This window comes from Uranotaenia lowii, unplaced genomic scaffold (genome assembly GCF_029784155.1).
Source record: "Uranotaenia lowii strain MFRU-FL unplaced genomic scaffold, ASM2978415v1 HiC_scaffold_897, whole genome shotgun sequence".
Classification (NCBI taxonomy): Eukaryota; Metazoa; Arthropoda; class Insecta; order Diptera; family Culicidae; genus Uranotaenia; species Uranotaenia lowii.
This window is the reverse complement of record NW_026598863.1, coordinates 10,736-23,540: the sequence shown is the minus strand read 5'-3', so window position 1 is coordinate 23,540 and position 12,805 is coordinate 10,736. Positions and strand designations below refer to the sequence as shown.

The window sequence follows — 12,805 nt, the reverse complement described above, 5'->3', positions numbered from 1 at the left end:
TTGATACGGGGTATTTTTGTGACTTTTCACTTTTCAATCATTACTATTGAAATTTACGTTGGTTTTTAAATTCTAAACCATTTTCCCTACCTATTTTAAAAAATAAAATCTAAAAAAAGAACTGTAATTGCTTAAATTGGACCAATCGACAGTACAATCCCAATTTCTGTCTTAGACTTGAAATTCGTATGGAAACATTTGCAACAGATTTGACAGTAGTAAATATCCTGAATTCAGCATATCATTTTCCAAATGATCATTCTATAATTATGATACATGTACCCAATCTTGGCCCCTAAGGCATGTTTGACTAGATTTCCCATGATTGTAGTCTTCCTGTAATGTGTACCTTCAAAAGTCATTCGACAAATATGATTGCTTACTAGCCTGAAAGGTAGAAAAAATATGTCCTTGCTTGAAAGCGGTTGATAATTTGAGACAAAACTGATAAAACTATTGATTGAAATGCTCTTTATTTCAGCCCCCGCGCCGAATTTTGGCCCTTTACGAGTTCCTTTAATTGGCCGTCTCTAGAAAAAAATGTCCTCACTAATACAACAACAGCCCCCACGAATTTATTGAAAATATCCCAGAAGGAAGCACAACAATGTTCTGTACTGTTTTAAAAAAAATCGGAAGTACGAAATTTCAATCAACTTTTAAAATTGATATTTGCATGTAGAATGATAATCTTACGTAAAAAAGTTTTAATTGTTTATTTCAGTTTTTGTGTGTTTAAAATTTCTATTATAAGAATGATAATTTAAAACAAATAGGTTCCTAATTATTGCTCTGGGTAGCATAAATATGTTTATTAATTAAGCAAATTAATCGTTCGCTCAAATTTTAACATGCAATCATGATAGATCTGTTTCCATTGAAGTTAAAAGTTTAACATAAGATAGTAAATGTTCATATTTCTTTTTTATTCCACTCCCTTAAAAGAAGGACCGACATTTTAAAAACCATTATGACAGAGGCAAGAAGCAAACGAAAGCTCAAACAAAAGTAAGCGAACGATTCTTTGAATCATAAATGTTTAAAATGTCGCCCTTAAGAATTTTCTTGCAATCGTATGCGTAAACTCGGATAGCAGAACAAGACAAACTTTTGCTCCAGCCAGCCTGATAGAAATAGATTGCATCTCACTCCTTCGTTTTTGAGCTATAGGCAATGGAAGCGAACAGCAAATTCAAAAGCTGAGTGAAATAAGGGCTGCATCCCACTCGCACTCATGCAAAATCATTACCCGAACTAGGCAGCGCTTTCTTCGCATATTCCATTCCTACAGCGAACAAACGTCATCACCTCCTGCTGATGCACAGTGATGTATGATAAAAAACAAACTTGGTCAAAATACTATTTTTGATTTCACATGAAATTGAAAACAATAAAAATTCAAGCTCGTTACAACATAGTATTTCAACATTGCAGTGCAATTATTTTTTTAAATAAACTAAATATTTAGAGTGTCATAATTTGAACTTCATAACAATTCCGTTCAAAGCGACGCATAGTCAGCAAATGTTGATCTTCAATACAAATCAAATAAAATCAAAATACGTTAAACCTTATTTCCAAATGTTGAATTTTTGGGTATGGATATAGTAACAACATTGAGATTCAAGATATCAATTCGGATCCGGAACCGGTAAATTAATTTATTGAGAGGTAAATTTTATTGAGAAGAAAAGTTCTTAAAATTTACCATAAAAGAGCAGCTCAAATTGTAGCATTATAATTCCAACTAAGATGCCAAATACGCTTGAGTCGGATTGAGAGATAAATAAATTGATTATAGTCCGAAATACATTCATGATATTTTTAAGTTATTTCAATCAATCATTTTACTTTCGACCGGCTTTTAAATTTCCAGACCACTGTGCACCGTCGGTCGACGAACGGCCACCGGCTGCCGACTGCCTACTGATGTCGTTTTCACACATACATGCATACTTCTATTTGTGGAATTGCATGCCAAGATTAGGCGAAAAAAAATGTTTATATTATCTTCAATTCGAGATAGAAAATGTACGTTGTTTGGAGTAAGTTATAATTTTATATTTTTTGCCATGTTTTGCTGTAACCAACGGTAATTTTTAATGATTTTTCCATAATGAAGTGTATTTTGAAAATGAATCCGAAGATGGCAGATGCACTAGCAAGGTAGATTCATTTTAGATTTCTTCCGAAGATCATAATTTTATTTGCAGTTTTTCATGCGAAAAAAAATTATAACGCAGTCATTTGGATTCAATTGTGGACAAATGCTATGCAGAATGTTGAAATATGTGATTTTCTTTTATGTTTGATTTATTTTTCATTTTTGGGCGTATGTTTGACATGAAAATAACAAAAATGCATTTTGGCATGCCAAGATAAAGAGCATGCCAAGTTAAGGCTCACTTACCCAATGCATATTTTGTTATTCAAAACTTGATTTGAATTTATGATTTAGATTTGAGACACTGGATTGTGGTTCCGAATATAACCTGAAATTCTTTAACTCTTATATCTGTATCTCTATGGAATGTGAAATTAATCATTTTGTTAATTTTGTATTCTATGTTTCAAATCTTCATGATACTTCTCAATTGTCATTTAGTAAATATCTTTCGATAAAGCACAAACCAGACAATCAATGATGAAATGAAAATCATTCATCATTCATCATTCATCATTCAGATAGATATCTGGTCATTTTTTTTTTCAAATCAGAAAATTTGAGTTGGTGATAAGGATATTTAAAAAACATGAAAATTAAATTTTACATTTTGCAGCTCAAGCCAAAGCTTTCGTTTTTGAGAAATTTCTAAACTCTTCCGCAATGTTTGCACGTGATTAATTAAAATTTTTTATTTGAAGATACCAAAAACTATCTTTTACGCAGACAACATGGCTATTCGAAGACAGTGTACTGAACTCATCTCCAGTTCTTTTATACGGTTGAAATGTTACGTATTCTCTGGAATAGCACTTGAAAAAATAATGAATCATAGGGGCCCCCCGAGAAAAATTGCCCCGGACCCCCCGATGGCTTAATCCGGCCCTGCTAAGGAATCAAGTATCCCCAGGGGTCAAGTATCCTCATTCTCCCCTACTGAATTTGGTTGAAACTGTAAAATAATGCTACCATCTATGACTTGAAACTGAAAAATGTGGTTTAATGAAAAATAAATCAAAATTTTTGAATTCCAACTTGTTTTATCTTATTTTAAATTAACCCTGGCGTTTGTTTCACCATTTTACGTCATGTCAATGAAGAAACTTAGCAGTTTGATAAAATACTGTCAAATTGCTTGATGCTAAAAGAAATGTCGATTTTGGCAAAATTTTAAGTATTTAAAAAAAATTGTCAAAAATACAGCGAATTTTGTAAAGCATCCTCAAATTTCTTTTTTATACGAGAATAGCTGTATCTTTTTTTCCAGTCAAAGAACAGTCTTAAAATTATGCAGAGTGAAAATTGGATAATTGTAGACTAGGTTTTATAAAAGTTTCATAAAAAATATTAACCCAGTCAGAAATGGCAGCTGGTCAAAGTTGGAAGCAAGGGCGCTGATTCACGCGATTTCAGTCTTTTTTGAACGCAACTGTAAGTGGTAGTATTTTCATTTCATTTCATTTTTTCTTATTTTTGGTCCCCAACGCCACTTGCTTTTTCCAAATGAAAGTAAACTTATGCACGATTTATCCGTTGAACACTATAAAACGAATTGAAGACAAAATTTTTGATGATTTTCAGTCGGTCTTATTTTAACAAGCAAATCACATATTGATACTATTCTTGTTTCGCTCACTGTATGTTAGCCATTATAATCCTTAAATCAGTAAAAAGTCTTTTCAACATTTCCGTGAAAAGATGCTTGAATAGGACACTGCAAAGAAATAAAAGGCAATATATTTTTCAAAAATGTTTCGTTCCGCCTTGACAAAATAAATATTTCTTGTTAAATAATAATGAAGAAGGAGGAACATTTTTTCGCATAACTCTCATCCCGATGTCATGTGTTGATTCAAACGAGAAATGTTGCAATACCTTTCGTCTACTTTAATCTGAATTAATTTAAAAACATTTATTCCATATAAATATGTATGTTTTCAATTAAAATTTCAATCTATTTAAAATCAAAAATATTCATTTTTATGACCCAATATTCATGTAACTGACAGAAAGCTTTCTTTCGCGTTATGAAAGCAAATTTTCTGTAAGCTTGCAACAAGTTCATATCCACATACATTTGAAAGCCAGGACGGTCGATTTCAATACGAATATGAATAAAATGTTTCTTCATGAAAATAAGTCACAGTACCAGTTGGCTTTTCTCAAATTCGACAAAAAAAAATCAAAGCTTCTTTTGCAGTTATTTTTATTCTCTAAAAATGAAAAGATTCCACCAATTATGACTACAGTTTTTGTCTTCAATGCCTTTCGGAAAAAAATCTTCACTTCCGTCAAGGATGTCAAGATTTCTGTTTCGATCGGTTGAAGGAGACCAGTCCGTATATTAGCGGAATCTTTTGAATATTTTCAAAATGAATGCCAGATGCATACTTGGCGGCTCATTTGATCATCGAAATGCCTTTTTGGCGGTGATAAACCATAATCTGTGCATTGTTCAGGTAGTCATTCCTCCAAATCCATCGGCTGTCCCGTAGGGGAAAAAACTATTGCTTCTAGGAAAAATCCCAAAATTATCTAAAAAGATCCTTCTTCTACTTCTTCTAATTTCAGGCCAACAATCTTTCTGTTTGCGGTCAGCCTCAGTCAACTCGTCTTGGTAATTAAACTTTACTACTTACCGCTGAAATTCAAAATTCCTTGAAAGTCAAATTTCATTCTCATTTTTCTGTGTTAGAGAAATAAGGGAATAAAGGCTACACCAGATAAGATGGGCGCTTTAAATTTTAGCAAAACTTGAGTCTTTATTTAAACACATCATAATTTCGAGTTCAATTCCTTTATACTGCCGTATAGAAAAATTGAATTTGCATTTGTTTTATGGAATTAACATTTAGATTCGAAGTGGTGAAAAAAAAACAATTTTGAAGCAACTTTGAAACAAGCTCCCCGAAGAATATGCACGAATTGCACTTTATATGATCGCTAGAGTTCACAACTAATACCAGAAACCTTTAAAACTTAACTGGCCTCTTTTGAGCAAAAGAAATATCAATCAAACGAAAAACACTATTTTAGTGATTATCTCACTCCATGCGTACCGTCAAGTTTGAAAGTGATAGCTGAATTAAATTTTTCAACAGTTTTACCAGATCTTTTTGCTTCTTATATTTTTTTTCAAGTGTCTCACATCCCACTCTAGTCATCTATCAAGTAAGTCTCTTTTTGAATCACTCGTTCGCTTAAGGTACTCGCCTCGCCGTTATTCTTACTACTTGTTATTTCTAAATGCTCAATTTGAGGAAGGTGCCAGGAATTAAATAGCTGATTCCAATTAATTTGGGTGCTTTGAATCCAAATAGGCAATATTTTTTCCATCAGCTTTCGTTTTTTAATAATTTTTGAAAATATTATGAAAAAAATTTGTGTTCTATTTAAAAAAAAACCTGTATAAATTTTGAAAATTATGGTTTGAAATAAATGATTAAATCTTCCGTAGACCGCAAGTAATTTTGACTTCAGCCAATAAAAATAATAGATTTTTTTAATCTTCCCCAGTTGAACATCAAGGGAATTTAAACGAATTTTTGAAAATATTGTAAACCAAATGAAATTTCAGATGTTTTTTCAAAGAAAAATCAAATCGTTTTGCAGATTTCTACAAATTTCTTAAATGAAATAAATCCCTTTTAAAACTTTTAATGTGGTAAATATTTGTGAAGATATATTTTGCAATTTTTGAAAACTGATGACTTTTATCATTGATCTCTAAAATTAGAAAATCTAAGAAAAATATTTTAATTTTATTGAATGGTGGATAACAAGGAAATACTGAATCATGATTTTTAGGTAAGTTTGTTGGTGCATCAGTTATCAATAAATGATTCCCTCAAATCTGATTCAATATTAAACTAAGCTAGATTATCTAAACTAAGGTTTCCAGATTTTTTCAGAATCTATACGGGCCGGATAAATCTTGGAAATTTTTTCTAAAAACCTGGCTTAATCAGGGCATTTGTTTTTGAAATGATCGACAAAAAATCCGGGCATTATCCGGGCAAATTTGTTAAAAACTCCGGAATTACTCACAAAAAACTAAAAAAAAACTTGAAATAAATTTGTTTCAAATCAAAACTCATCAGTTTATTCAATATCGTACTCAAAGCTTTCAAAATATCTTTCAAGATAATTTTTTATAAAAATTTCGCAGAAAATTTCAATTTGGACGCATAAATAAACAAATAAGTGCATCACAATTGTTTTTTTTCTGTTTGATTTGGCAAATAAAGTGAATAAATCCGAGCAAAGTCCAGGCTGTTTTCTATGAAATCCGGGCAATTTGGCTGGACCGGACTTCTCCCAAATTTTGTGTTTACGGGTAAACCCGGATAAAACCGGGCAATCTGGCAATTTTTATCTAAACTAGAGGTGATGGACCAAATCTGACAAAAAAAAATTGAGCTCAAGACCCCAACATTTTTTCAAATCAATCATTAAAACCTAGGCAACAAAAATGCTGATTTCCTTTCTTATAACATTTAAAAACACTAACCATTTTCATTTTTATTTTGTTTTATTTTCAAACAAACAAACTTAATTTTATAGTTCAAGAATTGAATATTTTTGATTTTTTTTAAATAAGTTTGTTATTTTATTTCAACACTGAATATTTGTTTTGAAAACTTAGTTATCCTGGGTGCCTGTAAATTTAAATTTAAGTTTAAAAAAATCATTGTTTTGTCCTATCCAGATTCCAATAATTTATTTTGATGGCAATAAAACCTACGTTCGAAAATTTAAAAACTTTTCACTTTATTTCTATTATTTTTAACCTTTTTTGAATCTATCATATTTTTTCAAAATTATCTATGAAAAAGGTAAAAAAATGATTCGAAATAGCAACAATTTAGCTAAATTTTAAAGCGTAATATTCACGAAATTTGAGTTTGCTTTGTGCTTTCAATATTTTTATCAAAACATGATATTTCTTATTTTTAGTTTTATCTGTTTCTTATTGATTATTCCAGAATCTAAAATTTCTCCACTTATACTTTGCCAGACTAAGCTTTCAATGATGAATAGATCATGTTGTATTATAAATGTTCAAAGTTATTTTTGTGAATTTCAAAAATGAACTATTTAAGCTTTTTATTTTGACAACAGGAAGAATTTGAATATGCTTAATTCTCTGACTTTGATCACTGGTACTCTTGATAACAAATAGAATATAATCATCCTTTCATAAAATTAAATGCAATAATCGACTCTGTTTTTAGAATACATTTTTGTTTTCTTTTGTACTAGAATCATAATATACTGACCCCGAAGAGGAATAAGACGTGGGGGGAGACCAGGCGAATTTCGCATGTTTTCGAACATCAATTTTTATCTTATATTTTCCCTGAAATTTCAACTTACACAGTTGGATTAATTTCTCCATTTACGTTTCTCCTAAGAAATCCAAGGTGTGTGTACTTTGTTCGAAAAGTATTTTTTTGTTCTGGTCAGAAAAGTGAATTAAATAAAAGAAAGTAGTGCAGATGGTCTTTAGTGACAGAATAGATTGAAAATAGTGAGCAAAATCGCCAGCTCGGAGGTTAGCCCAGGTAAGGTTTAGGTGGCTATTTTTTCAGACAGGTGTAAGAGTAAGATAATTAAAAAAAATAATTTTTGCATAATCAATCAAATGCCATCTGGCTTGGTATTTACACGGATGCCGAAATACCTGTTGCAAGTTTACTAAATTTTTGATTTAATAAATTTTTTAACTAGTTTTGGAAATAACTGAAATATTCTTCAAAAAGTAATGCATATGGTTACACGACAAACATGAATTTCATAACAGTACATAAAGCCATGGTATCGGGATTTTTTCACCCTTCGTGTCAGATTTGTTTTATGAATCATCAATTTAAGGAATTCAGGAAGAAACACACTTTGGTAAAAATGCGGTGTATCCGTGCACCCATGGTGGATCATCAACATACATACATCATATTTATAGATTGTTGTGGTTTGAGAAAATTTTGAAAGTTTGGGAAAAAAAGTTCGGAAGATGAATGGCAATCAAAAGTTCATCGATTTTTCATTCTGTTTATAATCACGCCCACACAACACTCTCAATCCAATCCAAATGATTCTCTACGGAGGTGAAAATTTCCGGTGAATGTCGAAGTCCACACACAGACCCCAACGAGTCCACTCCCAGAACATTGTAGAGACATACGTCCGGATCCAAAACCCTCTGAATTGGACTGCCGGCATCGATTTGACAGCTGTTGGATCCATCCATGAAAGTTCCGACGCACATTTGATCCTGCGAAATGCCCTCTTTGAGGCGTCTGGACGATCCGAAAGCTTCCTCACACTGTTGGAGGGGCAAGAATTCGAGCAATGTTTTGCGCAGCTGATGATTTCTTTCACCACTCCAGCTCACGGTTCCAAAACCTGTGGCCAGCATCGAGGTATCGGTGTCACCATCGGTTGAATTCACCCCCAAACAAGCCGGTTTGATGAATGCGGTAAATTGAACTGGCTCCTTCAACTTCACTAGAGCAATATCATGATAAGCTCGCGTGTACGAATGTTGGGGATGTTTCAGCCAACTGTCCACTTCGTAGTCCCTTTGATTGGGGCCGGTTTCGTTCAGTTTGGTGGCTCCAAGCCGAACAATTTGCGGTGGCATTCGGATACAGACCGCACTTGTGAGTACGTACAGTGGACTAATCAGCGTTCCTCCACAATTGAATTCGATCGACTCGGAAGACGACCCCGAATTCCAGCCCAGCATCGCTTGATGAGGGAACTCTCCGGGTTCGGCATCGGCAGCTCCCAGCTCAATTCCGTTGAGGATGGTTCGGGTGTTGCTGCAGTTGAGCCCGCCGGCGAGATCACGGGATTGGGCGCGATATTCAGCACACCCTGCAATGAGACACGAAGAGCGGAATCAGTCATCTGAAGGTCAGACGCAAGACATGTGCAATGTTTCGAGATACTTACTAGTCTGGGAAATACGATCACTTTGGACGACGACATACTGCAGTGAGACAAGAAAGGCAACAATAATAATTAATGAGGAACTTGTCTGATTAGAGGTTTTTATCATTTTCTAACACCGGACGCGACGATCGAGCGAGTGAATGCTGTTTCGTTTCGCCTGCAACTGAAGATTGATACTTTCCTGATGGGATCTTTATAGCCGGCTACGCTACGACGACTGATGGCCTATCTAGCGATGGCTTGAACCAAGTAGATTACTCACTAAAGTGTTGACTGGAACTAAACGTTGTGGCAAATCTTTGCATACATTAAGCAGGTATGAATGGGTTTCTGGTAATGTCATATTGTTAGTTAAATATTCATTTCTATTGATGTTAACAAGTGGTCACATGGAGTTCAATGGATAAATTGTTTGATAAATAACTTGATAAATAATTTTAATATATAGCTTAACATGATGGATTCTTTACTAAGTATTTAGTTAAAAAATGCTGTTAACTAGTGAAATTATTGCAAATCATCTCCCATGACACTTGTGGCACAGTAGGCAAGTCAGTTGCTTCCTAAGCCGATGTCCGTGAGTTCGAGCCCAGAGTAAACATTGATTACAGTTATACCGGATAAGTTTTCTAATGATTGTCCGCCAACCGCATTGTTGATATACGTCGCGAATGACATAAAAACGTTAAAACGACTATAATCGAAACAAAAAAAAATTCTCATGCCAGCTGTTACGGAAGCTCATGACAAGGATAGCTAGGTTGCTTGCTCCCAATACACTGTTGCTGGCAGATGTAAGATTAATAGGCCAACGAAAAAGTATTAACGATAATTTCACAGAAATGTGAATAAAAGTACCTATAAAATATTATTTTTGGTAAAATACTTATTTCAAAATTTTCCAAAAAACAGCTGCTAGAACTCTGTTAGGATTCCAAACAAAAACTTTTGAATAGTTAGAATATTGAAAGCTTTTGAACATAAATAGCCAGAATGAATTCATTTTTGAATGATAATAATGTGCTTTATCGCCTACAGTATGGTTTCAGATCTGGGTCAAGCACTCTGATTGTTATTAAATAGTGAACTGGTCGATACAATAGTTGAAAACATTGATTGTAAAAACTTGTTGCTGGTTTGTCCCTAGACCTTAAAAAAGCCTTTGATACGCTTGATCATAATGTTCTCCTCGATAAATTAGAACGCTATGGAATCCAGGGCATCGCTAATGATCTCATCCGTAGTTACCTAATCGGTAGAAAACAATTTGTTTCTATTGAAGATGCGTATAGTACCTCAGAGATCCTTGAGGTTGTTGTCCTTCAAGGTAGTAACATCGGACCTCTTTTATTTCTACTATACATGAACGACATAAAGAAAACTTCAACTTCATGGTTTACCACGTCTTTTTGCGGACGATACGACTCTTTTTTTTCCTCTTAAAATAAACAAAAATAGAATAGAATAGAATAGACTCTTTTTTTACCCGGAAAAATTTCCACATACCATTATCAAAAATTTGGACGAAGATTTTGTGATCTTACAGAAATATTTTTCTGCCAATCTACTTACCATCAATCTCACGAAAACAAAAAAACCATGATTTTTTGCTCATCCCGAAAAGAGATTAAACCGCACAGGGATCCAGGTTTTTTAAAAAATGTTGTTGAAAAAGTTTTTATTTAAAATATTTCGGAATCCTACCAGAAGAAAAAATAACCTGGCGCTATCACATTTATAATCTGCAAAAAAAAATTTAATTTTTTAGTGGAATTATATGGAGAGTGAAAAACTTTGTACCGCGTCACGTCATTTTGAAATTCTATTACGCGTTTGCGCACTTTCATTTAAATTATTTGATAGCTGTCTGGAGTAGAGCAGCATTATCCTTGCTCTCTCGGCTACAAGTATTACAAAACCGATGTTTAATAATGATTTTTAATCTCTTCAGCTGGTACTCCTCCAAATTACTTTATTCTGAGAGATCTCACAATATCTTACTGTAAGCGCAATTATGTGATTTACAAACATGTCTTTTTGTCTTGAACAACTTAAATTCCTCTAATAATTTACAGAATTTGATGTTCACTACCGGTGTACGTTTTCATATCACTAGGCAATAGACTGCCCCAAATGACCCGACTTTTGAAAAAGTTATACGCTGCAGGCTAAAATTGATCCTAGGCCTAGTACAAGATCTCATGCCAAATTTGGGCAAGATTGGACCCCGGGAAGGGGTCGCTCAACGAGCCTGAAGTTTGTATGAATGCCACCGTAAAAAGTTTAGCCCATTCAAGCCTTCAACTAGCCTAATAACTTGTTTTTATTTTAACTCTTATATAAATACAGTCTTCGGATGAAATATTTTTCAAAATTAAAGCTTTTAGAAAAATTGTTTTTGAAAGAAATCGGCCGGCGGGAACCAAAGCTATTGATGAAAAGCTGTTTTATTGGCATCACAAATCGTCCAGTCATGTTCCTAAGCCCTTGTGGTTATGTATTTTTTCTTTTTAATTGTCAAGCATTTTTCCGCCCTTACTTCTTTCCGAACTATCAAGTGAATATCATCCAAACTCAAATATTAGAAAAACATTAAAAATTGCAATCGAGCGCAACAACAATGGTTAAAATCGGTCATTATTTGACGAAACGGCATGCATTTCAAATTGAGTGTCCTGGTTGGATATTTAGTCGCCTCATTAAAACAGTGATGAATGTCACCCATAAAAAAGTTAGCCAATTTTTGAAGTTTAATAACTTTTTTATCCTAACTTTAATTGAAATGCAACCTTCTGACGAAATATTAATCATAATTTAGGCTTCAATAAAACCCGTTTTTGAAAGAAATCGGTGGATGGAGACAAAACTTAGTGACGGAAAACTGGTTTTTCATGTTCCTCTCGAACAAAATGTCTCAAAATCCCATACAAACTTCAGGCTCGTTGAGCGACCCCTTCCCGTGGTCCGATCTGGCCCAAATTTGGCATGAGATCTTGTACTAGGCCTAGGATCAATTTTAGCCTGCAGCGTATGACATTTCACAGGTTTTAAATTTCCCATACAAATTTGGGGCAGTCTACTAGGCAAGCCAATCATCTTGTAAGATGCAGATCGTTTACTAGCCTCGGGCAACGACGAATTTCTTTTATAGGTCCTTCAAAGTATAATAACCTTCCAAATCATATTAAAAACACCAATAATCGGAACATTTTTAAGAACAAATCTATACATCATTTTAAAGAAATATTAGCTAATACGCGACCAACAACTTATACAGCTTTTAAAATATTTTGCCTTAATCAATCTTAATTATAAGTTTTTTTTTTGTTTAAAGTTATACGATTTAGTATCAGCATTAGTATAAGTAGTTATTTAATTATTTAATTCCCTTTTTTTTAGTGGATCTCTTAAACGGAAACTTCTTTTCCACTGAGATTCAGTTTTTGTGTTATTTGTATTGCTTAAAGTTACATTTCCTCGCAAATTTAATTTAAAAACAAATTTAGTTCTCGGCATGAGTAAATTTTGAACTCTCATTTGAACAGGAGGCTCAATTTGAGTTTTTTGGTGTGGGCGAGTGTGGCGGGTCATTAGAAAAAAAAATAAAGAAATTTCCACGCAAGTTATTTCAACAATGTGAGTGCGCAATTTTTTTACATAAATTATATTTTTTTTAATCACATA

At 33.4% G+C, this 12,805-nt stretch overlaps 1 protein-coding gene across 1 annotated transcript; it reads right to left on the bottom strand.

The window, feature by feature from the left end:
* Positions 1-8,195: 8,195 nt before the first annotated feature.
* Positions 8,196-9,298, bottom strand: LOC129760960 (serine protease snake-like). Its single transcript, XM_055758641.1, has 2 exons — positions 9,122-9,298; positions 8,196-9,043 (listed from the first exon to the last, which is right to left on the bottom strand). Exons 1-2 carry the CDS (start codon positions 9,225-9,227, stop codon positions 8,223-8,225), a joined length of 927 nt encoding a protein of 308 aa, XP_055614616.1. The 5' UTR covers positions 9,228-9,298; the 3' UTR covers positions 8,196-8,222.
* Positions 9,299-12,805: the final 3,507 nt, after the last annotated feature.

Coding starts and splice junctions, on each gene's coding strand:
- LOC129760960 (XM_055758641.1), bottom strand. CDS start 9,227: ATGATAAAAACCTCTAATCAGACAAGTTCCTCATTAATTATTATTGTT. Junction 9,044..9,121: donor TGATCGTATTTCCCAGACTA/GTAAGTATCTCG, acceptor GTCTCATTGCAG/GGTGTGCTGAATATCGCGCC.